The sequence below is a fragment of the Tachysurus fulvidraco genome, chromosome 15 (assembly GCF_022655615.1).
Source record: "Tachysurus fulvidraco isolate hzauxx_2018 chromosome 15, HZAU_PFXX_2.0, whole genome shotgun sequence".
Taxonomy (NCBI): Eukaryota; Metazoa; Chordata; class Actinopteri; order Siluriformes; family Bagridae; genus Tachysurus; species Tachysurus fulvidraco.
In genome coordinates, this window is record NC_062532.1 from 6732405 (window position 1) to 6758695 (window position 26291).

A 26291-nucleotide genomic window follows, 5' to 3' on the forward strand; every position below is an offset into this window, starting at 1 on the left:
TCAGTGCAATTTGCACTGAAAAGAAAAAAAAACAGTGTCGTATCAATAGAAACATTCTTCCAAGTGAGCTTGAGGTAATAAGGATATTGTTTTTTCTTTTAGCATGTTTTCGCCATTGCCGCTAACATATTTGTCGCCGAGTTTCGTGTCATCCTACACCCTTCTCTCCGATTTTTACGACACTGCCAGAACTTTTTTCAGTGAGAACGTCACGTTCTGAATTTTAGGACTGACTTTCAAGGGAAGAATATGCTTTAAGAATGCAAAGAAGGTCTCGTCTGATTTTTTCGTCGATTCATTATGTCTTTTATGCCGTTGATGTAATTGCGGTTACTTCTAAGATTTGTCGGCAGGGACATTAATTACGCGATTTTAATGGCAGTGAACAAACATTTATTATTAACTCTGCAAGCACCTTTCTTTTGACCTTTTGACCTTGTCCTCATGCTTGTGAGTTATTTTCGCCAGTTGTGTGCTGTAAGCGTTGCAGTGAGGGAGTCGACCGGGACGCGTTCGAAACGTTATAGAAAGTTAAGTTGTGCACAGACAGGAACACAATCACTACGTCAGCAGTGTGAATCATACAAGGGCAAGAGAAAGAGACAGACAGAAAGAGACAAATAAAGAGACTGTGGGCACTTTGACAATTGGAATAAGTTCCAGACTCAACACTGAGAGTAATACTAATATTGCACACGTTGTCATTTGCATGTAAGGCTTTCTGAGCGAACAGGTCACGTAAGGCTGTGTCCCATTTCACAAAGTCTGTGAGACAGATTAGTGATGAAACTACTGATCCCTTTCTCTTTTTTTGAGGGGTGAGTCATATCGGTTTGTACAAATCCCCTGTGGTATCACACAGCAGTTTCTCGTCTTAGTTCTGTATAGATATGTAGTTCTTCGAGACGAGTGTAACGATACGCTTCCTCGTTTCTCTTTCTGATATCTTTTAAACGAGCTTCAATTAGGATCAGAGGAAAATTTGCCTACACAGCAAAATCCACAGAATTAACACCTACAGTGATGAGTTCATTCTTAGTACTGACACATACTTTGCTGAACTAATTAAGTGCTGAACAAACACCTTGACTGGTGAGTAACGTTTACAACATCGTCACTGTCACACTGTAGCTGTGACGCTCAAGTGGATAATGGTTCGATGAACACATACTTTGTCGAACAAATGTAAATAAATAAATAAATAAATAAATAAATAAATAAATAAATAAATAAATAAATAAATAAAATGATAGATAGATAGATAGATAGATAGATAGATAGATAGATAGATAGATAGACAGATAGATAGATAGATAGATAGATAGATAGATAGATAGATAGATAGATAGATAGATAGATAGATAGATAGATAGATAGATAGATAGATGATTTTATGAACAAAATAATTAATCCTTATCATTCTAAACCTGTTTAATTTTCTAATTATATCCTATTAAATGAACTGCAGCAGCATTTTACAAATATATACAGTGCTGAATATAATACAGGGGGTTGATTCAAGGTGCTGAATTTCCACTTTAAGAGAAATTAAAATTAAATTAACTCAAACAGTACTGAATTAACTCAGACAGAATCTCATTAACATTTATAGCCTTTAACCTCCTTCTTGTAATAATAAATAAACACTATTCGTTCTCATCCTTCGAGGTGTTGAATTCAAGTGTTAAATTAACATGGAGTGCTGAATGAACACCTTCCCTTTGGATGCAGCTTTGAATGAACAGCATTGAACCTTTATAGCTTAATGCTGAGTTTACATTTGCTGTGTTCATTTATAATAATAATAATAATAATAATAATAATAATAATAATAATAATAATAATAATAATAATCTTAAAGCTTAAAATGTTGACACATTATAGGTTAACGCTGTATAATTTAATTTAACATGAAAAGTGTAGATTCTATAATTAATTAGCTATATTATTATTATTATTATTATTATTACTACTAATTAATTAATTATTATATGTATGGATCGTTTAGTTTTATATTTTTCAGTACATAAAGCTGCAAAAGGTTTAAAATCTAACACATTGGAAGCGAATTTACATGAAAGGTGTGAATTTTGCGCTATAGCGGATTTTGCTGTGTATTTAAACCGCCTCTAACTCGCTCCTACTTGTTGCGCGCGACTTCAGCGGATTCCGTTCCGGCTGAAAGGCGTCAATCTCCCCAAGTTGATTTCCGCCGAGTCAGTGACCACAACATCCTCATCTTCCTCCTCTTCCTCCTGGCGCGATAGCTGCGATATTCGGTCGAACGTGTCCTCATGGTCCGTGCACTCCACTACGTTGGGGATGATGTTTACATACGCATCGGCGATCTCTTTGTGCACCAGCGTGTCGTGGTTGTAGGAAACGAACTCGTTGCTGATGTTCACGGTCTCCACCGGCGTGTTCGCGCACAGGCGCCGGCAGCCCAACAGGCTCGCGAAGGCTCTCCGGAATTCGGCGTTGAACGCGTAGATCACCGGGTTGAGCGATGAGTTAGTCCAGCCGAACCACACGAACACGTCGAAGGTAGTCTCGCTAACGCACGGAAGGCCCGCGCGCCTGTCGCCACTGTTTTCTCTTCGTCTCGCGCAGAACGGGACCATGCAGTTGAGGATGAAGAACGGAAGCCAGCAACACACAAACACGCCCATGATCACGGACAGGGTCTTCAGCACTTTGGTCTCACGGTTGATGGAAGTTTTGAGAGTGCTGTGTTGCTGTTGTTGGTGCTGACACACGAGCGCACGGCTGCCGGTCCTGCAGCTCTGTGCGTGTTCCGCCGCGCGCTCCAGAGACGCGATTCGGCCTATCTGCATCTGTGCGATGCGGTAGATCCGAGTGTAGGTAACGATCATGATCGCTACGGGGATGTAGAAGCTCACAAGAGACGAGGAGATAGCGTACTCCCGGTTTAAACTCGAGTCGCAGTTGTTCTGTTCCGTGTCCGTAAGAGCGCGCGCTGTAGCCCCGGTGCCGTTAAACCCTCGCACGATCTCTGCTCCGCTGCTTGCCTTGTGCCAGTTTAGCTGTATCGGTATGAACGAGATGAGCACGGATAAAGTCCACGTCACGCCGATCATGACAAATGCTGCGCGCTGGGTCATCTTGCGCTCGTATCGGAAGGGGCTGGAGATGGCCCAGTACCTGTCCACGCTGATCATGCACAGATTGAGGATGGATGCTGTAGAGCACATGATGTCAAACGTGACCCAGATGTCACAGAATGCGCCAAACGGCCAAAACCCCGCAACTTCCGCCACGGCTTTCCATGGCATCACGAGCACGGCCACGAGAAGGTCAGACACCGCGAGAGACACGATGAACGTGTTGGTGACCTTGGAGCGCAGGTGGCGGAAGCGTAGCACGGCAGCGCACACCAGCACGTTGCCGAAGAGCGTGCACAGCACGAGAGCCGAGAGAGCGCATCCGGTCAGCACGCGCAGCGCCAGATCGCGGCTGCCGTCGTCTCCGTCCTCCTCATCCGGCTCGCTCCGGTTCCGCATAGTCACGGGCGGACGGTGTCAGGTGAGCGCAAGCAGCGCGAGCAGTGACGGTACGGCATCCGTTCCGATACTGGAGAGGAGCTCGCACTCGGGCTGCGTGGCAGCTAAATGTGTCATTGTGGAGTTAAAAAAAGTTCTTTAAATGACTCGAGTCACAACATAGTTTAATTCCACTAAAAAGGGGATAGAGAGAGTTACCGTGACACCTCAGAGCTCTGAGCGCGCGAACTGAGAACCAGATCCGCTTCAGAGAGAGAGAGAGAGAGAGAGAGAGAGAGAGAGAGAGAGAGAGAGGTGGGGGGGCAGAGAGAGAGAGAGGTGAGTGGGGGACAGAGAGAGATGGAGATAGAGAAAGAGAGAGGGAGGGAGAGGTGAGGGGGCAGAGAGAGAGAGATGGAGAGAGAGGGACAGAGGGAGAGAGAGAGAGAGAGAGAGACAGAGAGAGACAGATGGAGAGAGAGCAGTGGTGGGGGTAGAATAGAGAGAAAAACGCTTAAAATAGAGAGCGAGGTAGGGAAGAGAGTGTGAGAGAAAAGACAGTGAGAAAAAGATAATAAAAGAGTAAAAGAGGGGGACAGAAAGAAGGAAGGAGTGTGAGAGAGCGAGAGCGACAGAAGTAAAGAAAGACAGATAGAAATGTCTGATTTGATATTCATTTGCCCGGCAGAGATTGAAAACTAGTTTTTATTACATAAAGGTCCTTTTTTCTGTACAGAAAGTAGTTTGGGACAAATGGCGACTGGCCAGAACATAACACAAACAAAAGACAAGAATATTCTTTGCAACAGTGCTAACGATAAGATAAGTGAATTTATACTATTGCAAAAAATGATCTAAAAGCTATTTTTAGCAAAAACCATCTGTCACAGATATTTGCCCCCCTGCTGTTAGTATTTTGTGAAAGCTCCCTCTTCTCCCACAGTATAATGCTTGATGAGACTGTAGGATACAGAGCGAGGAATCTGCGAGCACGACTTCATGCAGAATCTCTTCGTTCCCTGCAGGGTCCCGATCTCTGCTCTTCACATCAGAACACAGGCTTTTGGACGGGGTTTAGAACAGCGGAATGAGACGGCCACGTCTCCAGCTTTTGTGTGCTTATTGTGACGCATTTAAAATTGGGTTTTAATTCTTGTCCTGTGTTTGGTGAGTTTGCACGTTGTCCATATGCTTCATGGGTTTCTTCCCCCAGTCCAAAGACATGCATTGCAGGCTTATTGCTAACTCTGTATTCTGTGAATGGATGTGTGATTGCGCCTTGTCATGGACTGACACCCTGTCCAGGACGTGTCCCCATGTACACAAGGCTCCCGGCACCCTAAAGAGTTGAGGTTCCCACAACCCTGCATAGCATAAGCAGTAAGGAAATTTACTGGATGGATGGATGGATGGATGGATGGAACCAGCAAGTTACCCAGCATGCAAAGCACATCTAATTGGCAAAACTCCATAAAAGAAGCCCACAGCGCTGAACACCAAAGAAAAACTTTCTGTTAAGAAAAATCGAATGAGGCTTCTGAGTTCAAGTGCACTTTTTAGCGGGGTGAAAGCGTATGAGCCGCTCTGTTGCCTCCGCCTTCTTTTTTCTTCTTTATCTTTTCTTGCACAAACCATTTATGCCCAGAAAATATATATATAACGTATAATATTCAACAGCACCTGAAAAGGCCATTTATAGAAGACTTAGATGTGAGAATTAGATGAGAAGTACGTGAAGAAAAGAGAATGGTTTGAAATAAAAATGGAGGAAAAACTGTATCTATCTCATTCAGGTCACTCCTTCACTCTAATAAAAAAAGATGCTGTGTATTGGCAGATATAACCAACTTGCAGCCTATCACCATTTCTAACAGCAGCGCTTCTTCTTAAGTGATTGACAAGACAATCTTTCTTTAATTTGTTTACATCCAATACAGCTTTAATTAACGTGATGAGTATAAAGCGACCGGCTTTCACACAGATGGGGTGATTCGAAGCCAATCAGATGACGTTTCCATTAGTTAGTCTCAGGGGCATCTGATGGATTTTGAAGGTAAACAAGCTAATGTTGTGCTAAGTACATTGGATCTTGAAAACAGGATGTGCTCATCCAACTGAATACAAATTCACACAGTACTCATTAACACAGTGATGAGTGTTGACCTGGTAGTCACGTCTCCTCGGGAGGAGGAGCAGAGCGAGGGGGCGGGGCTTATGACTGGAGAGATGCAGGATATTTCTGCTTCTAGAAAAAGAAATACTAGAAGGGGGGGGGCATAGAAGCCTTTATTGTCGCCACATATACATTACAGCACAGTGGAATTCTTTTCTTCACATACCCCGACTGAGGAGGTTATATATAATTCACTATGATACTGCAGCCTTGGAGCAGGGAGGGTTGAGGGCCTTGCTCAAGGGCCCAGCAGTGGCAGGTTGGCTGTGCTCGGCCTTGAACCCCGATCCTCCGATCAACATCCCAAAGCCTTACCCAGTTACCCAGTTGTGCCACCACTGCCCCCACTGACAGCATTACAATCAGCCTGCTTGTTTACATCGTTCAAATGATTTAAACGATACGGCTCATGCCCAGGGATAAAGGATCTAGCGAATCTCCTGCATTACTCTTCTTACATTTAAACGTACAGACACTTTGAAGGACCTGATTTTTTATATTGTTGGGATGCTCATATGAACAAGAGACAAACTAATCCATTCATATACAGCATGATATATGAAGCCCAGGTTTCCCAAGGAAGGAGGAAAAAGAGATACATGCCATACAAATGCTCATCTTCTCCAAATCATCCAATCATGATCCTCGGTTCATCACCATGTTCATGTAACTCCCTTTACCAAACGGTACCGATGATTCTGGAGCTCCTTCTGCTTTCCTCTATGAATCACATGCCACTCTGAGGATAATCTTTGCTACCCATTCACCACCCTGTGGAAAACTTTCTAGGCCACGTAGCAACAGGGTCTTGAGTAGGTTCATTTCATTCCACTGCTCAGTGAAGCATAAAGACAACATCAGATCTCAGACTCATATTAATCAGTGTGGCAAAGAAAGCATACTGCAGTGAGTCAACACACACACACACACACACACACACACACACACACACACACACACACACATGCACGTGCACACACAATCATGTGCAGGTTCATTGATCAAACAGGCAAGGTCACACAACAGAACGAAAGCAGACAAAAGCCGGGGTATCTGGTCCTTAACAACACCGGAATTAACAAGATGAAAGGCTATATTATTCTCCCTGAGAGAATGGAAATGAGAGAAATTAGCATCTCTACAGCACAAAGATAATTGCGTAAATAAACCGTTAAATGCTAGAACAAGCATCACGTCAGCGTAAAGTCGTCCTCAGCTATGCTTTTGGGCCCAGATGTAGATTATTAAATTAATTCATTTCAACAGTTACAGGTTTAACACCAGCGTGGTACAGTAGAGTAAGTCAGGAAGAAGAAAAAAAAACTCTGTGATACATTAGCACAGGCCTGGCGTGCGGCTCTTACCTTCATATCGAAGTTTGTATTTGTGTCTTTTGAATGTGCGTGTTCGCTAAGCTGGAGTTCAATACGGTATTTTCGTCAAATGCGCATGTGAGTGGGATGAAGACACCTCAAAAGTTTCCCAGTAGGAGCAAGATCATTTGAGTAAACAATTTGTCTCAAGTTCGCTTGTTCATGTGTGCCCATGTGTGCCCATGTGTGCCCATGTGTATGATGTGGCTCTTTGCGGTGACTCTTGGGTCTCTGACGGGTTGGCCACTCCGGCATTAGCGTGCAATGGACACTCAGGACATGAGAATATAGCGCACTCTAGTGGTCATTGTAAATGAATCGTAAACAATAACCAGGCAAGAAAACCATTTCATTTAGTGCCATAGCTTCAATCAGACAGACACTATAGAGAAAACCTAGACATAAACCATTTGGAGAAAGCAGAATTCTTTTTATTTACATTTATGGCATTTAGCAGACACCCTTATCCAGAGTGACTTACAACTGAGGGTTAAGGGCCTTGCTCAGGGGCCCAGCAGTGGCAGCTTGGTGGACCTGGGTTTTGAACCCATGACCTTCCGATCAGTAGCCCAACACCTTAACCACTGAGCTACCACATCTGATGAACATTTTATGCAACATTTTATGCAATGGTGGAATAAACACTTCTTGCATTTTCTGAAGCATTTTCATTGCGAGTCCCAGCCGAAGGAAGAGTCAGAGTGGAGGGCGGGCCTTAGAGGATGGGGCGGGGCCTTTGATTGCAAAGGGAGAGGCTTGGATATAAAATGATGCAGAACACCTGAGCGCAGATCCGGAAGAGTAGCAGACGAAGGAGAAAAGAACGTAGTAGAGGTAGCGTCATGGGAGCTCGGAGCTTGTCTGGAACTTTCCGGAGGAGACGGGGCAGAGGTTGGATGAGGAAGAGCACAGAGTTCACTCTGATTGTTGGAATGAGGAGTGTGTGGAGACTGAGTGGTGTTTACGGCATGTAGCTGAGCGCGCGTGTGTGTAGGGTCAGCCTCGGTGTGAGGGGGCGAGGTGCGTGCGTCCGAAGAGGACGTGGTGTGTGTTTGGGCGTTGCAGTGAGAGTTTCGGTGCCGGCGCAGCACCGCGGTGCGTGTGAAACCTTTCCCGCAGGTTTCACACATGTACGGACGTTCACCTGTGTGTGAGCGCACATGCCGCTGGAGGTCACCAGACCCGGCAAAGCACTTACCTAAAAACATTAAGGTACATGTTATAACACTCCGTGGTGGTGTATTACAGAACTAAACTGTCACTCTTTCAATACCAGATTACATGAAAAACAAGAAATGATTGCTAATTGCACAATGCATGGTGATGCAGATGGTTTGGGTTAATGACCAGAAGCAGGATCAGTGTGGGGCTTAAAAACCAACCAAATTATTATTTACACATTACCGTGATGTTTTACAGAATCACACTTTATTATTTAAGCACTGAATTTTACTCTGTTGGATAAAAAAAGGATGGATCCCACAAGGTTGAGAATACCAGAGTGTGTGAAGCTGTTTTTATATTTAAAGCCAAGCAACTTTTATATAAAGCTTTGTGTGTGTGTGTGTGTGTGTGTGTGTGTGCGTGTGTGTGTTACCGCAGGTCTGGCAGCAATACGGTTTCTCTCCGGTGTGTCTCATTGTGTGTTTGATTAGTTTTCTCTGCATGTTGAATGACTTGCCACACTGATCGCAGATAAACTCTTTTTCCGAACTGTGAGTCTTCTTATGCTCCTTCAGATTACTGAGGTTGCCAAAACCTGCACAGACACACACACACACACACAATTTCAGTTTTCCTGTTAGCACCTCCTATTCCAAAAAGTGGCTGATGGAAACCCAACACAAATAAGTAATGGAGCAACAATATTAAAAGTGGAGTCCTGATGCAGCTCTTATGTCAGATGCACCAGAGTGGATGGATTAGAGGATTTGGAAGGTGAATCATCTTCCTGGAACCTTCTATGTGGTTTCGGCCAGAGACGCGAGGCTCTTCTCTCCTTTTATATAGATTAGTGTAAGCTCTTTGTATCCGCTATGTATTACACTATTTTAGTCAATGAAATCTACAGGGTCTGTTCCTATTACCTTGAATTTACCCAGTATGTTCTTATTTTAAAATCAGAAACCTCCTGAGCTTTAAATCCTTATTTAAATCCTCCATCTTCACTGTTTTTTGCACTGTCACTGTAACTCTGGACTGTCACTGTAACTCTGGACTGTCACTGAACAGCACAGTGCCACATTATACACTCTATACACACCATACAGCACATAGACACTTTAAGGACAATCATTAAAAACCATACGCATGTATATGTATATACATTATTTTTTCACATATATTTTCATATTTTATATAGTTTTTATATAGTTTATACTTTTTATTTATCTATCTCCTTTTGGTTTTGGTTTTATTTTTACCGCTAATTACATTCATTTTATGCTTAAATAATGGACAGATGCAAAAAGCATTTCACTGCATGTCGGACCTTGTATGTACGTGTATGTGAAAAATAAATTGTTGTGTTGGCTCCGTGTTGTTGATTTTAAGATCAGGGTTCAAGCCCCAGCACTTCCACTGTTGGGCTCTTGAGCAATGCCTTTAACCCTCACTGTTCCAGTGGTGCTGTATTAAGGCTGATCCTGTGCTCTAACCCTAACCTCTAAAGTTGGGATATGAGAAGAAAAAAATTCACTGTAATGTATATTTGACAAATTAAAAATTCTGTTCTATAGTCTTTGCTGCAGAACCAAACGTTTCCATATTACAGGTTGTTTGGAAGGAGCAGTAAGATTTCAGGAAATGATTTCAGGCAAAGTTAGACAAAGAACGACCTCTGCTTGGAGCCTTTCACAAGCCAAATGAGTTTAGTCTTTTTCAGTCAAATAAAAAGCCTCAATATTTCAATATTCTGTGTAAAAGGTTCCTCCTTTTATTGAGAAGATCATTATTAAACAAACTACAATTAACTATTAAACGAACAGAAAGGCTGATTATGATTATTAATATTAATAGCTCGTGCTTATTGCATTAATTTGATGCTGGGGAAAAAAAATCGAATGAGCAATTACGAAAAAATTAGTTTAATATGCAGAGGCGTCTCATTTTTTATGGGCTAGTAAGGAGAAATCAATATATAATAAGGATTCGTTTGTTGCACCCGCATTAGATTATTTCCTGTAAATTAAAAATAAAACGTTATTTTTCTTGGAACCGAGTGCAACAGCACAATGAGGGAAGGATGAAGGCAGTATTTCGAAATAATCATGGCATGAATATAAGCTCTCCTGTCTAATAAACTTGTAATCATGGCTGAGATAAGCTACTCCAACACTTTATACCTGTCTAAATCATCCAGTGCATCCAAAGAGATTGCGGTGCTGTTTAAACCATTTAACATACAGCAGTGATAGCATTAGCATTTGCCCGATCTCTGTTGAATCCCCCAATGCAGTCCACCTGAGTGAACTTGGTGTAACCTTATCTCAATATAAACACACTTGTTCCTCAGGGCTGATGAGACCAAAATGTATATTTCTGGACTAGCGTTTGGGGAAAACTCACCACTGCTTGATCCCTAGCGCTATAGAGTGAAACATGGTGGTGGTAGCATCATGATGTGGAGATTTTTGTGATCAGCAACAACAAGGAAACTGGTCAGCATTGAGGGTGAGAGATTAAGGGATAGACCAGAGTAAATTACAATGCTAGAAGTAAACCTGTTTCATTCTGCAAGGGACTTGAAACAGTTCGGGGCATTCACAAAGAAACCAAAGCATACTACCAACACTACATTTTAGTGGCTCAAAATAAACAATGTGGATTTTTTTTTACAAAGTCCTGATCTCAATGTGATTTAGTTAAGGCTTGAAAATGGTCTCCAGGCAATCTGACATTGTATATTGTGTAATTTTACCAGGAAGAATCAATAATAGTTAGACAGATCTATGCAGTATTGGCCCAGAAGTCTAAATACTTGTGCATCCAACAAATGGATGCTTTTGTTATTCTTTTAGCCAATATTTAAGAAGTCCAGTTCAATTCCAGTATGAAAGACAAAAAAAAAGGGTGAATGCAGTGGACTTTAGATAAATTAGACTATATGTTCATCCCCCAGTCCAAAGATATGTTCTGTAGGCTTAATGACCTGTCTAAATTGTCAGTACCAAGTAGCAAGTGGGTGGGTGTGTGTGTGTGTGTGTGTGTGTGTGTGTGTGTGTGTGTGTGTGTGTGTGCGTGTGTGTGTGTGTGTGTGTGTGTGAGAGAGAGAGAGAGAGAGAGAGAGAGAGAGAGAGAGATTGTGCCCCGTGATGGTTGGCACACTGTCCAGTGTCCCCCCAACCATATCCCCAAAGTCCCCTGGGGTAAGTGTCAGGATCCCCATGACCTTGTAGAAGATAAATGGTACAGAAAATGGATGGATGGAAGATATCATTTTTGTACTGAAAAACAAAACTTATCCCCAACCAGAACTGTGGCACATTTTATCCCATAGAGAAAAACTGACATCCTTAATGTAGGTTTTTGATCTATTCACCCTCTGGAGGTCCCTCTTCTGATGTCTGACATCATCTCTTCTGCTAATTACAAATATGAATCCAAAAAAAGGCATTATGGGCAACACTTTGTGCATTTTGCATGCCGGGCAACACTTTGTGCATTTTTCTTCCTGGGTTATTGTTGATATTGTTGTCATTTTTAGTACTGAATGCACAATTAGCAAAAATCTGACCTAAAGGTCACGTCCTAAGGGCCATATCTTTAATAAACACCACCATAACTAATTCAAAAACAGTCTTGAAAGCCTGTCTTCCACCCTCATAACTTTCAAGAGGTACATCATGACACAATGCCATTATTAGAAATGTCAAAGCTTATGAGGTAAAGTAGGAGAGGTAGAACAAGCTGACCTTTATTTTACAAACCTGGCATGGAAGGTTCATTTAATTATCTTTATTACAACAAATCAGGAAAATAGTCATTATTAGAGATGTTCAGTCAAGGTTTTCCTTTGTTCTCATGTCAGTGTCAGAGAAAGAGGACCCTCTATCTTGCCCCAAATAAACTCCCAGATCCTAACCAGTCTGGCTTCAAAGCAGCAGAAATCACAGAAACTGCCCTCATAGCCATAAGAAGCTGCATTATCACATGACTATCTTGACACGTCCTCATAAGTCTTCGAAAACATGGTAAAACATAGCGATACAGGAGATCTGCGCCATGCATCTGCGCCATGCATATTTTAAACTGGTGTCCTGCAAGGCTCAATGCTGGGTCCTGTTCTGTTATCTCTTTATACCTGCTCTCTAGGTAAGGTCATATCCTTTACAGTACAGACATGATTGACATGTCCATGTGTTCTGCATAGTCCAGAGAATCAGGAATTGATCCCATATTTTTTTGTGTATGGTTTCAGAATACACTTTTTTTTTTTCAGAAGCATTTTTTTATATTCACTCTCTCCATAGGGTATATTTGGCTTCTAACTAGTTTTGCACTGTTTGACTCAAAGACATCATACCTCAAATTGCTCAGAATTCTTGGGAGGCGTGTGTTCTTGCCACTCCACATATTGTATTACTGTGTTAAGGGTTGCAAGGCATCACATACAACCACTGGTGTAGTCTACGTGATACGCAGGTATACACCGTATACCCACTAGGAAAGGCCAAGGATTTCCGTATACCCACTTAAAATGTGTGAGGATATGTAATGATATCGTTTTGTGACAGAACTTTCATCCATAAATTCACCCCGTCTGTGTTGCGAACACGGACTGTGGTCGCGATTGCGAATCACTAACGTTTTTGGATCATCGGGGCTTCCGTGGGCTGTGACCTGATCTGACGTCACCTACCAAGGAGGAAAATCAGTTGCTTAACGGTCTTTTTTGGCACAAATTTGAAATTAACTAACTAATGTAAAAGAAGATATAAAACGAAAGCAGACTCAAACTAAACTCTGAGTGTGTTTTCGGAAGCCTGCACCTAAAGCTACAGCAGCGCCGGGTGACATTTCACCCACAGCCCGAGTACAAATGTATTTGGAAAGCTTTGTAAACTACCAGTTCATTCAGTTCATAATATTCTGCAATGAAAGTGTTGGTGATAAAACTGAACAAATCACAGTATACTCACTACAAAAAACTAGACTACACCACTGCATACAACTACCCACAAAATGATACCACAAAACCACTGGTACATAGACATATACCAAAAAGCCTATCTGACTGGGAAGAACTTCATTTTCAGTATTTCAGTATTTCAGAAAAAGTATTTCAATATTTTTGGAGGCCAACACAGAAGTTAGCATGACCCTGGTTCCGTTGACAAAAAAAAAGCCAGTTGGATTTTTTTTCTTTTGGCTTTTGGATTATAGCAGAAAATATGCTTTATGACCCAAAAAAAAAAAGCATATGATTCTTATGCAATTTATTCATTAAGATAATCCTCAAAAATAAACACAATATTTCTTTTGAAGCCTAAATACAATATCAGGAAGTAAAACAGAAGTAAAAAAAAAATGAATTACATTATGGTTGAGTGTAAACACAACAAGGCTGTAATAGGTAACAGACATCCTTTGTTGTTCCACTTAGCCACTTACTAGCAGCACTTTATTAACTCCAAAATAAGTGAAATCACTTTCTACTAACATAGAAATGTGGCATCAAAAACCTTAACTGACTGAGGAGTTTTGCGTTTCGAGTATTTTTTCTTGAGATCACATACATGAACCTGAATATGTGGAATTACTAAATTACCACATTATGGACAATATAGGGGCTTTTTACACCCGGTCACTTCATGAGTTTTCTGTGATCCGATAGCTATCCGATCGTAAAAAGACCAGGTGTAAATGCCCTCTGAAACGGTTTCGAGACGGATATAAATCCGATCACTCAAACCGCTTCAGGAGGAGGTCTGGGACGCATTTCAGATGAAACTGGACAGGTGTAAATGCATGTGGTTGTTCAAGCCATATACGTCAGCGCTAAACTCCTCTCAAACGGAAGTACGTCACTCGCAGGTGACTCGCGAGTCGTGCATCGCGCCAGAAACAAACATGTTTTCCCACAAGCCCTGACTCCGATCTTTCATCCAGGTGTCTCGTTGGGTTTTAAAATGCACTGCTGCTGCCAGCGAAAATGCAGCAAACAGTTTTTTTGTAGCAACCACATACACCAAAGCGTGTTCCATTTCAATTACCCCGGAAATGAGGTGAAATATATTTGCATTTTGGGCAGGAGTAGAAAGATCGGATCGATATCCGATTCGCCGAGACGTATTTATGTGGCCTAATGTAAATGGAACAGTTTTAACAAATCAGATAGCTATCGGATCAGAGAAAACACATGAAGTGACCAGGTGTAAAAAGGCCCTTAGAGATGTGACATTTTAAAATGCCTGGCTCATCGAGGAGAATTATTTTGATAACAATATTTATTATTATTATTATTATTGTTGTTGTTAATACTACTAGTAATAATAATAATAATAATAATAATAATAATAATAATAATAATAATAGTAATAATAATAATAATAATAATAAACCATTTATTTATTTGTTTTGAAAGTAAATTTGTGCATTAATTCCTTAATCCCCTGCTTGTTGTTTGTGTGTATTTTAAAAAAAAAAAGTCTGTAACCCAGTGAACTAGAGTTAATTTATTCAATGATAGAGACTTGAAAGCACTTTTGTACATCAATCTGGATAAGGACGTCTGGCAAAACGCTGTAAATGTAAATGTACATGGGCTTTCAGGATTGAACGGGCTTGAGATGCTTCACGATGAGCCTCGCAAAGCAATACTTATAGGGTACAAAGATAACATGAATAAAGACTCTTCTCTGTCTCTGGCACCAAGAGATGAAACAAAACTAACTGGCTGTCCAAACAATTGTGTGTCTGGTGGTCTTCAGATTACAACTAAAGATCACCAATCACTTAAATTGCCAAGCGTTAAAAATGGATTCCATTTTCTGACTTAAATGGAGAAAAATGGATTAGGTATAGCTTCTATAATGAACGTGATAACATGAATTTAGTAGTGTATCATTCCTTGCTAAATGAAAATTGTAATTGTTGCAAGATTTTTGTGATATAAGTGAACGGAACACCTTAGGACTCTTAGCTGATTTTAAAAGCAGTCATTTTACTGATAAAGCCTTGATATTATGATTGTGTTTGACGTCAATTGTGTGTGTGTGTGTGTGTGTGTGTGTGTGTGTGTGTGTGTGTGTGTGTGTGTGTAAATACGTGTGTGTAGGTACCTCGTCCACAGATTTCACACTGGTGAGGTCGTGCTCCTGAGTGGATGACGATGTGCCTCTGAACATCACCTGATGCAGCAAAACTACACACACACACACACACACACACACACACACACACACACACACACACACACACACACACACACACACACACACATTTGTGGCACTGCATTGAAGTTGAATTTGAATACATTAGACACACAAACACACTCTGTTACCTTTTCCCACAGAGCTCACAGATATAGGGTTTCTCTCCTGAATGGCGACGGAGATGAGTCTGCAGGTTTCCCGCCTACACACACACACACACAGACACACACTCAGATTAAGTATACATTTTTTTCACAGCTTGTGGGATATGGAAACTGCAGGTTTAAACCGCTACACACCTGGGAAAACTTCTTTCCACACATATTACACTGGAATGGCTTCTCACCTGAAACACACACACACACACACACACACACACACGCACGCAGTATCACAGTATATCATCACACCTCATATATTTCAAAATATCAGGTGGTGTGGCTTCGTTGGTTTTATTAAAGAGCACGAGTGTATCAGAGCTGTGTTTGTGTCTCACCAGTGTGTGAGCGTTTGTGTAGCTCTAGATTACTGGGGTGTTTGAATGTTTTCCCACACACTTCACAGCAGCACTTGTTACTCCTTTCGGCAACATTTGACCCTTCTGTCCTCTGATTTTGAGGACTTGTCTGCTCTGGCTCTTGTGGTGGGTCAGGAATAGGTATCATCCTGGGTTCTGGCGCTTCTACTGGTTCCTCAGTGGGCGTGTCTACACTTACAAGTTCTGGCCTGTGTTCTGTTCCCACCTGCTGGTCTCTTTCTGAACTGCAGCTGTCAATTAAACCCTCAGGTCCCACACCCTCATCTAAAACATGGTAATTAAACTTCTTCAGGTAAACGGCCTTTTTAGGGCACACAGTGCGAGACACAGGGGTGGTTTTTACCTCCCTCACAGGAAACACAGGTGTATTAGAACATGATGACAAGGAAGAAGGGGGAATGGTAGCATTTGCATAGCATGTTAAAGTCTGTGACATCACAGGAACGGTGGACTGGGACAGAGCAGGATTTCCTGTGTCTGTTCGTATCTGACTGGTTGTTGTAGACGGTGCTGAATGCAGTGATTGGTTGTCTGTATTCGTGGGTGGTTTTGGAAGGCTCGGATTTGCACCTTGTTTAATATTATTATTACTACTAATATTATTATTATTATTATTACTCTGCTCCTCTGCTACTTTTTTAAAATACTGCCTGCTGTAAAAGTTCCTTAGCTTGTAACCATGAGCCGGAAGACTACTGGCTGTTTCCAGGTTACCAGTTGGCGGAGCAATTGACATCCCACTTGTCTGTTGGAGTCGTCTGTATTGATCATTGGGATTGGTGATGTCATTGGAGGCGGTGCTTTGGAAGTCAGGCTCTGCAGGTAAAGGGCTCCCCAGAACACAATCGGCTAGTGAAAGGGGCGGAGTCACAGGCTTCAAGTACACAGTGCACATGTTAATGATGTTAGACACCTGAAAAAAAAACAAGATGACATACATTTAATGGTTGCATACTATAAAGAAGTGTTTCAAAATAGCACCAGTAATGCTAGTATTAGTGTTAATTTTATAGTAAATGTTCAATAAATATTTTTGTGCTAAATAGTGCACATCATTGCTTTCATACACTGTGCTACAAAGTGACCTGTTGTACCTGTAGGTTCTGTGCAATGTGCAGCAGTGTGTGCACGTTGTCTGGGTTAAGCTCCAGGTGGGAAGTGTACATGTAGTCCAGGATCTGTCCGATGCCCCCTACATCCTGAATAGACAGGTGAAACACATCGTTTTTAGCTGCTGGAGCGTTCTGGAACAGAGCTCTGAAAACACACACACACACACACACACACACACACACACACACACAAACACGTTAAACAGCTAATGAGTGCTTTATTAAAAGTTGGTTAACTTAAACCATGGGCTTAAAGTGATTTAGACTAAAAATGTAGTAACAAATGTTTAGAATTCACACACATACACACCTGAAGTGGGGGCTGAAGGCAGCAAGGACGTTCTTGTGTGCTTTGAAGCACACACCCTTCACCACCACGGTGCAGTCACACAGTAGCCCCTGAATCCTCTGTTCCTGCAGTTCCTGCAGCAGATACACACTGTGTGTGTATAGTCCTTCCATCTCACACACACACCCTGCAGGAGACACACACCACATACATACAGTACACAATTAATGACCATTCATTATACAGTATTCTGCTCACATAATCTTTATATTATTCTTCACTCCTAACTGCACAGTCAGTGCTTCGTAATAATAATAATAATAATAATAATAATAATAATAATTATTATTATTATTATTATTATTATTTTAAGAATAAATAAATTAAGAATAAATTATTTTAAGAAATAATAAAATTAAGAATCATAATAATAATGATAATAATTATCATTATTATTATTACTATTATATTTATATTAATAATAATAATAACAGTAATAGTAATAACAAAAATAACTAACAAAGATAATAACAATAATAATAATAACAACAACAACAACAACAATAATAATAATAATAATAATAACCTATATTAATAATAATAACAGCAATAATAATAATAATAATAATAATAATAATCTACTGATTTCCTTCATTATGGCCTGGATATATGTCAATCTGATTTGTGCCAGTCATCCAAAATAATTGTTTAAAACAAATAAATACATTTTAAAGATTATTATTACAAAAGTTATTCTTATTTTTGTATTATGTAATAAAAGTTAAGTCTAACACTACACTTAGACTAACAGGATTGCAGTGACCAGCCAAGACAAAGTTGGATGTTTGGCTTTAGCAACAAATGCTAATTCAGACTCCAAAGCTTCCTGTTAAACCTAAGATATAAGCCAATGCAATGTTATTAAGCCCTAAACAAACAAGTCTGCGATATGAGATAATTAACGCAGAATAATTGATTTTCGGTTTGTTTTGATTCTTTACCTTTTCTTCGGCTGAACAGTCACTGGGTTGATGTGAAACGTCACTTCCTACTTCTGATGGCGCCGTTTTTTAACGTATTATGAGCAATAACTTAATCCACGGCTTTTGTACGTGTACGTTTTGTACAGTGCACGTGTAAATAAAAACAAACGTGTGTTAAGCGTCTGATCATCGTTGTTGTTTCAGACTGTAGTATTTTCTCCGATGGAAACAATAAGTAGGCGTTTGTTTCTACACGGAAGGTAAATGGAGACGCATTGCACAGACGGCACTTTCTTTTCTTCAAATGTATGTATTGTTGGGAGTAATCCAACACACGGCTGTGAAATGCGTCCGTAAAATAGTTTTATGTAATAAACGTGTATTCGGCGTAGTTTCGAAAAAAAATTAACACTTGTTATTTTACAAAGAATTATATAATTGATATTTTGCACTGTGGAACCTTAAGTAGGTTGGTGTTTCTTTACGGAAGGTAAATAGTGATGCGTTGCCCTGTCGGCGTGGTTTTGAAATCATGAGTGAAAGTTTTTTTTAAGTGATTCCTTTAAATATTAGTCCGTTTTAATGTAATAGTACTTAAAAGACTGTAAAAGAAGCGGTAGGAATTCGTGCGATCTGCGTTCAAGTCTGGCCAGTTTGACAACAATCAATGAGACAGTAGTGATAAGAAGTGTGTGTGAGGTTGTGTGTTGTGTGTGAGGTTCTGTGTGTTGTGTGTGTGAGGTTCTGTGTGTTGTGTGTGTGAGGTTCTGTGTGTTGTGTGTGTGAGGTTCTGTGTGTTGTGTGTGTGAGGTTCTGTGTGTTGTGTGTGTGTGAGGTTCTGTGTGTTGTGTGTGTGTGAGGTTCTGTGTGTTGTGTGTGTGTGAGGTTCTGTGTGTGTGTGAGGTTCTGTGTGTTGTGTGTGTGAGGTTCTGTGTGTTGTGTGTGTGAGGTTCTGTGTGTTGTGTGTGTGAGGTTCTGTGTGTTGTGTGTGTGAGGTTCTGTGTGTTGTGTGTGTGAGGTTCTGTGTGTTGTGTGTGTGAGGTTCTGTGTGTTGTGTGTGTGAGGTTCTGTGTGTTGTGTGTGTGAGGTTCTGTGTGTTGTGTGTGTGTGTGAGGTTCTGTGTGTTGTGTGTGTGTGTGAGGTTCTGTGTTGTGTGTGTGAGGTTCTGTGTTTGTTGATCCACAATGGTGTTTTTCACTTGTAACGCGTGTGGAGAGTCGCTGAAAAAAGCCCAGATCCAAAAACACACCTCTATGTGCCGGGGATGCCAAGTTCTGTCCTGCATCGACTGCGGAAAAGATTTCTGGTAACTTCACTCACCCTAAACTTCACTATCTAAGCCACATGCACACTAACATCATCCCAAATACACCTTATTCATTAGAAACACCATAATCAGTGCACCACGGATGCTTAGGATCGTCCTCATTAACGTTCTACCTGCAGGGGAGAAGACTATAAAAGCCATGTTAAGTGTATCAGTGAGGATCAGAAATATGGAGGGAAGAACTACGAGGCCAAAGCAAATAAAGGCGACGTAAAACAGCAACAGTGGATTCAGGTACGTCGGCCGTGATCATATTTACATCCCATAGAGACCTGTATATACCTGTATATCTGTTGATTGTAGCAGAGTGCTGCACAAAAGATGAACCTCAGTGTCCTGATAGCAAACAGTGAATCTGGGACGGGGATCGAGCCCCAGTTGATATGATGTACTACTCTAATTGCATGTGAGTGTAACTGTATGTTGTGTGTGTGGGTGTGTGTAGAGAGTCCAGGCGGTGCTGGATAAGCCAGGTGTGAGTGCAAGACTGCGCTCCGTGCTGCAGCAGGTCGCCACTTACGACAACGTCCCACGTAAGAAAGCCAAGTTTCAGGTAAGAATCTTCATCTCTTACTATTTGTATATGAAATCAAGTCAATGGACAAGTATTAGTAAATAAAGACGTTGATGAACAGACACGCCATTACAGAACTGGATAAAGAACAGTCTGAAGATTTACGACTCCAGTCTGCAAGATCAAGTTTGGGAGATCTTCTCCTCTTCTGAAAGTCCAGTAAGTATCACACACACACGCAATCTTGACATACACCTATACATGACCGAGATGCTGATTATATCTGTCCTCCAGCAGGATAACGGAGCCGAACATCCTGTACACACGTCGCCGCCAGAGCAGGACACGCAGGAAGAACAAGTGAAACCCGAGAAGAAGAAAAAGAACAAGAGGGAGAGAAAAGAAGAGCGTCAGAAGAACGGTAAAAAGAAGCGAACGAAGGACGAGCAGAACGGAGAGAATGGTGTAGAAGAGCCTCAGAAGAAGAAGAGGAAGCATGCAGAGGAAGAAGAGGATGTGGACGGAAAAAGCTCGGCGAAAATGAAGAAAAGGAAAGCGGAAGAGTGTGAAGGTAAGGATTATTTAGATACGATGTCTGTAACTGCCCAAAGTTTTCATTTTACTCACCTTCGTTGAACGTGTTGCCCTTTTAAATGTGACCGATTTGTTAACGTTTTTGTTTTGTTTTTTGTTTTTTCCCCCTCCACTCGTCAGAGAGCCAAAATGTGGAGGAACTGGAGGAAGCAGAGGATGAGCAGGAAGCACAAGACAAGTCTAACGCTAAAGGTAGACAGCTACACTGTAGGATGGCTGTGTCTCTTCAAATAGCTCTCTTCTCTCCAGTAGTGAGTTGCATCCACTGTATAGAATTATATCTTTATAAAGATGGTTCTAAATGTCGTAAATGTTCCTGGATGGCGATGTGATGAGCGGACATCCTGATTCCCAGAATTCCGGAGCTCTTCGGTTCATTTGTAATAATCGGAACATGTGCACTACATAGTAGACTAATATACGGAACACTCTAGACGAGTCCCAAATAACATACTTGTGCACTATTCTACAGTTTTATAGTGTACATGTAGTGCGAGTAACAAGCTCATACATCATTGGGGTCCAAACCACGCAGCTACTTTCCCATTTTCACTGCATGTGTTATGGGTACTTCGTATTCTAGTCCTTTTGCGCGCCTCGTTTTATTCAATCTTGCTCTCGGAAATGACCACAAACTAGTGCACTGTTTAGAATTTTAACGACTCCACAGCCGAGAGTCTGACAGAGGAAACCCAGCTGTGCGTTCCTCAGGGTCGGAGAGACGGTATTACTCCGTCTCTCTCCCTTGTCACACACACAGGCACTGCTGGCATTGTCATGTGACCTGTGATGTCATACTAACAATCTAGACCTTCACTGTACTCAGGGGCTGTCAAACAAGTAAGGTTTAACCACAAGGTACTAAGTTTTAATACCCGTAGCACTTAAATTCAACTTTTTCCGTTCCAGTCCCGTTGCGCTATGGGATAACTGAGTGGGCACTGGTTGTCTAGTGCAGAATCTCAGCAGAAGCAGTAGATCATCCGGCTCATTTTCTGTTTTATTTCACTGTTTTACTGCTAGTATATTTTTAACTGTGGTGCATCAAAAGGTTGTGTGTGTGTCTGTGTGTCTGTGTTTGTGTGTGTAGGGACGTTCAACTGGAAAGGAACGATAAAGGCGATTCTCCGTCAGGCTCCAGAAGAAGGCATCGCACTCAAGAAACTCAGAAAAAAGGTGACGCACACTGCGCCTCCTGTACTGACGCACACACATCCACCCGCACATCCACACACATCCACCCGCACATCCTGTGTTGGACTGAGAATAAGAATGAAATTTAAATTATTGGTTGCTGGAGTTGTTTTTCAATAAACTTTTTACATGCAAGCAGTTGGAATAATCTCGTATGCGTGCGTGCGTGCGTGCGTGTGTGTGTGTGTGTGTGTGTGTGTGTGTGTGTGTGTGTGTGTTGCAGGTTTTATCGGCGTATTATTCCTTCAGTGCAGAGGACAATCACAAATCGGAGGAGGAGCTGTATTCTCTGTTCAACAAGAAGCTAAAAAACCCCAAGTTTAAGATCCTGAAAGAAAAAGTCAGACTTGTTAAATAACGCAAACAGCTTCGGTTTGTAAATGAAGCCGCAGACAGTCACCAGAAGAAACATCTCCTCATCCAGTTTTATGTCCCATCCGTGTCTGTTTTTCTTTAAATAAACGTTCTTCCTGAACAGATACAGTATGTTGTCTGGCTGCAGTGAATGTGACACTTATTTTAATGACCAAATTAGCTCATGTCGTTGCCTTTAATCACATTAACATCCTTTCACCTGATGCTTTATTTCATACACCGATAACCTTAAAACCACTGAGAGGCGATCAACATTCACGTTACATCCGTCGAGGGATAGAACATATTAGGTAGCATGTAAACAATCAGTTTACAGACAAAAATAGGGCAAGGCTTAGGATCTAAATCTTAGATGATTGGGTCATAGGAACTCCAAACCAGCAGGTCTTGTGTCCTGTTACTCGTATATAGTAGTTGGTACCTATCAAAAATGGTCCAGGGAATGATAACCAGTGAACCAGCAACATTGTGCCCAAGGCTTATCTGGTCCAATCCTACTTGTCCAACTGTTTATAGGGTTGTGTATCTGTATAGACAGGTTAGATTGCTCATGCTGAGCATCAGACACAGATCAGGAAGCAATGGGTGAAGGTGACCTGCTCTGATGAATTCCTTTTACATTATATGTTACACGGAGTGTGTGTGTGTGTGTGTGTGTCAGGCATGTTGATGCTCTGGGCAAGGTTCTGCTGGGGTCCTTGGGTCCTTGCATTCTTGTGGATGTCACTTAGAAACGTATCACCTACGTAAACATTGTCGCAGACCAAGCACACTCCTTTATGGCTTCGTGTCAATGAGAGCGCTTCAGAAATTCCCCAGATCTCAATCCGATCAAGCATCTGTAGGATGACAAACAAGTCTGATCCATGGAGGCGGCACCTCGCAACTTAAAGGCCTGTTTAGCTTAAAGCCGAAGACCTATCCTGGCTAATACAATGCTTATTAATCTCTACAGCATAATGCTAGTTTGTTGTTATCCTTTTTTTTTTTTATTTTAGTTCATTACTAGCTTGCATAATGCTAGTTTGTTGTTGCTTGGCTTTAGAGTGATACTAATTCAATTTAGCCGTTTATTAGAATGCTAATTTGTCAGTAGGCTGTTTACTACAACGCTAGTTCTTTCTGTTAACCGGCTTACTGTAACACTTGTTAGCTTGTTTACTATAATGTTAAGTGTGGGGTAAGAATACTGTATAAATGTACGTGACATGCCTGGCCTAATTATAAGTGGCCTGGTTTTACGGGATAAGGTATACCTGGTCCAATGACTGTGCACTTTCACTGTGAGAGCCCAGATTGGTCAGCTGCTGGAAGTATCCTTTATGACCTTATCGTTTGGCGTTTGGGATTCAAATTTACCAAGCTTTTGTGTGTTCACTTTAGCAAAGCTTACTCTTCCAGAGTTTACATCCGTGACAGTAAACAAGACGTCCGATGTTGTTTTTGTACCTTTTGTGACACCAACAAAAAATGCCTTCAAAAAATGCAACGCTAACAAGCGAGCGAGCCATTGTTGCCCCTGAAGAAGCTGAGTGAACGCAATACTCAGCCGAACCTGACACCATACTCTCCCTCTCTCCCTGGAGAAAGAAAGAGCTGGGCGGGCAACATCTCCAACAGTACTGCGCCTGTGAGAGATCTTTATCACAGACAGGTCATTTTACTTCCCCCGACACATGCTTTGGTTCAACTGATTATTTGGGGCGGGAGGGGGGGGACGGACGGATGGACGGACGACAACATTCATTTTCATGTATTACAAATTCTTTCTAACATTCTAGCTTGTTCCCTCTCTCTCTCTCTCTCTCTCTCTCTCTTTCTCTCTCTCTCACTCTCTCTCTCTCTCTCTCTCTCTCTCTCTCTCTCTCAGAGGAGATTGAGTTCTCTCTCTTGGCAGCCTGGACTATTAGACACTAATACGTCTTGTGTTCAGGTGAGCTACAGAAATCCACCACTCACCTGGCTTCTGGTCCAACACCTGACCTTATGAACCCACGCAGGTGTGTCTGTTCCTCTGACAGCTGTGTGTGTTGGTGTAACAGGTGCGCTGGCAACAACCCATCAGTTTCCTCTGGCAAACAGAGATAGGAAGTGTTTCGTTTCTGCTGCCTGGCTGCTGGTCTTTTACTACTGTATTCTGGCAACCTGGTTTCAGAGGAAAGCTCATGACCCTAGAGCGGATTGTGTGAACACCGGTCTCTCTCTCTGCCTTCGTTGATGCCCCCTACCAAGTGGCAGAAACATTGTAGATGACCTCTCCACTCTCTTTGTGCCATCTCGCAGAAAGTACCGGAGCATCCATGCTACCACCACCACCACCAGACTCTGCAACCTCTTGTTCCCTGAAGCAGTCAGGTTACTCTGCTATATAACCACCACTGCATGTCTACACATGTCCTGAGTTCTTACTGCCCACTGTATTTACTGTACATTTTCTATGTCAGTCCTCTCACAAGGTACTGGAACAACAAGGCCAAATCTGTTGTTTTTGCTCCAACTTGTAAACATTTAGGTTTGATATTAAAATGTAAGGCAGTAAATCAGACATTTAGCTTTCATTCCCTGATATTTACATCTAGCTACGTTAACGACTTGTTTTTAGGTGAGCAAAATTAATGGAAAAGATAGTTTTGAAGTAAATTACGCTTAATATTTGGACCACTGACATCAACAAACACTTATAGTGTTTTTTTCTGATGCTTTTACAGCTTGTATCCCAACATCTTTCCGTTTCCTATACAGCATTTAGCAGACACCTTTATCCACATTGCATCTCGTTTTTACACAACTGAGCAATTGAGGGTTAAGGGCCTTGCTCAGGGGCTCAGCAGTGGCAGCTTGGTGGACATAGGAATCAAACTCACAACCTTCTGATTGGTAGCCCAACATCTTAACCACTAGACTACCACATCCCGGTTTTAGTTTGTTTCAAAGGGTTTCTCATTTAAGTCTCCTCTGCCACAGGTAAAATGCTGCTCAACTAAATTAAGGTGTGTTGATGATGATTCCACAGATTTAAGTTCTTTATTTTGTCATTGCTGCATTGTTGTCTTTGACTCTGGATGCATCACTTCGTAACAGCGATGACTCGGCTGAGATTCTTACTACCGCTCATTCAGGCCCTCATCCAGGACATCATGTAGAGCTTGGACTTTTCTAGACTTCTTTTTGCAACACCTACTACCTCAACTACAGCGTGGTCATTTAGAAACAGCATTTTCATTTATACAAGCTTTGTAATGGCACGATAATTATAAATCACTTGATTTGAGTCAGGTTCTATTCCCGCCTCCGCCTTGTGTGTGTGGAGTTTGCATGTTCTCCCCGTGCCTCTGGGGTTTCCTCCGGGTACTCCGGTTTCCTCCCCCGGTCCAAAGACATGCATGGTAGGTTGATTGGCATCTCTGGAAAATTGTCCATAGTGTGTGTGTGAGTGAATGAGAGTGTGTGTGCCCTGCGGTGGGTTGGCACTCCGTCCAGGGTGTATCCTGCCTTGATGCCCGATGACGCCTGAGATAGGCACAGGCTCTTCGTGACCCGAGAAGTTCGGATAAGCAGTAGAAAATGAATGAATGATTTGACTCATCAATAAAGATCCATGAACCTGTTCCAGAAGCAGCCATGACTTTATTTCCACCGACCGATGGGATCGTATTTGTGGATATGCCTTTTTTTTCCTACTTTTGTAGACCATGTATTCACAATATCACACAAATCTCATCAGCTTATTATTAATAACAATCGTACTTGTAGTTGTTGCAGTAATAATTACAATTTATTACATGTATTATTTATTTCATTTGAATTATTCTGTTTCTTATTTGTCTTTACAATAACTAGTGCTCTCTCCTCGATCATAACTAATGGGATAATAAATAAAACAACGTGCTTATTGTAACTAATAGCGATCATCTTCTATTCACTACACTTCCCACAACCATCCG

The 26291-nt window shown here is 41.6% G+C and overlaps 3 protein-coding genes across 6 annotated transcripts; 1 reads left to right on the forward strand and 2 right to left on the reverse strand.

The window, feature by feature from the left end:
* Positions 1 to 1999: 1999 nt before the first annotated feature.
* Positions 2000 to 3756, reverse strand: drd5a (dopamine receptor D5a). The gene has a single exon (XM_027171891.2). The coding sequence runs from the start codon at positions 3519 to 3521 to the stop codon at positions 2160 to 2162; it is 1362 nt and encodes a 453-aa protein (XP_027027692.2). The 5' UTR covers positions 3522 to 3756; the 3' UTR covers positions 2000 to 2159.
* Positions 3757 to 7503: 3747 nt separating this feature from the next.
* zbtb49 (zinc finger and BTB domain containing 49) lies at positions 7504 to 18512 on the reverse strand. 2 transcript variants are annotated; one of them, XM_027171901.2, is made up of 9 exons: positions 18362 to 18512; positions 17382 to 17547; positions 17054 to 17216; positions 15918 to 16872; positions 15721 to 15767; positions 15550 to 15623; positions 15329 to 15411; positions 8644 to 8805; positions 7504 to 8244 (listed from the first exon to the last, which is right to left on the reverse strand). In XM_027171901.2, exons 2-9 carry the CDS (start codon positions 17531 to 17533, stop codon positions 7715 to 7717), a joined length of 2166 nt encoding a protein of 721 aa, XP_027027702.1. In that variant the 5' UTR covers positions 17534 to 17547; positions 18362 to 18512; the 3' UTR covers positions 7504 to 7714. The 2 variants fall into 2 exon arrangements, with proteins under 2 accessions (XP_027027702.1, XP_027027703.1); XM_027171902.2 differs by lacking the exon at positions 18362 to 18512 and having other exon boundaries at positions 17054 to 17158; positions 17382 to 17519.
* A 60-nt stretch (positions 18513 to 18572) lies between these two features.
* Positions 18573 to 22451, forward strand: lyar (Ly1 antibody reactive homolog (mouse)). Of its 3 annotated transcripts, XM_047800856.1 has the most exons (9): positions 18573 to 19130; positions 19506 to 19649; positions 19790 to 19904; positions 20116 to 20223; positions 20320 to 20403; positions 20479 to 20755; positions 20899 to 20970; positions 21869 to 21954; positions 22196 to 22451. In XM_047800856.1, the coding sequence occupies exons 2-9, from the start codon at positions 19528 to 19530 to the stop codon at positions 22328 to 22330; spliced, it is 999 nt and encodes a 332-aa protein (XP_047656812.1). In that variant the 5' UTR covers positions 18573 to 19130; positions 19506 to 19527; the 3' UTR covers positions 22331 to 22451. The 3 variants fall into 3 exon arrangements, with proteins under 3 accessions (XP_047656812.1, XP_027027705.1, XP_027027704.1); XM_027171904.2 differs by lacking the exon at positions 18573 to 19130 and having other exon boundaries at positions 19395 to 19649; positions 20482 to 20755; XM_027171903.2 differs by lacking the exon at positions 18573 to 19130 and having other exon boundaries at positions 19398 to 19649.
* The last annotated feature ends 3840 nt before the right edge of the window (positions 22452 to 26291 follow it).

What these genes read in the sequence shown, in the direction of transcription:
- drd5a (XM_027171891.2), bottom strand. Translation starts at nt 3,521, where the DNA reads ATGCGGAACCGGAGCGAGCCGGATGAGGAGGACGGAGACGACGGCAGC.
- zbtb49 (XM_027171901.2), bottom strand. Translation starts at nt 17,533, where the DNA reads ATGGAAGGACTATACACACACAGTGTGTATCTGCTGCAGGAACTGCAG. An exon ending in GTGGAAAGAAGTTTTCCCAG is followed by an intron (nt 15,624 to 15,720) that starts GTGTGTAGCGGT and finishes GTGTGTGTGTAG; the next exon opens with GCGGGAAACCTGCAGACTCA. An exon ending in GTATTGCTGCCAGACCTGCG is followed by an intron (nt 8,245 to 8,643) that starts GTAACACACACA and finishes TAATGTTTTTAG; the next exon opens with GTAAGTGCTTTGCCGGGTCT.
- lyar (XM_047800856.1), top strand. Translation starts at nt 19,528, where the DNA reads ATGGTGTTTTTCACTTGTAACGCGTGTGGAGAGTCGCTGAAAAAAGCC. An exon ending in GAAAGCGGAAGAGTGTGAAG is followed by an intron (nt 20,756 to 20,898) that starts GTAAGGATTATT and finishes TCCACTCGTCAG; the next exon opens with AGAGCCAAAATGTGGAGGAA. An exon ending in AGACAAGTCTAACGCTAAAG is followed by an intron (nt 20,971 to 21,868) that starts GTAGACAGCTAC and finishes TTGTGTGTGTAG; the next exon opens with GGACGTTCAACTGGAAAGGA.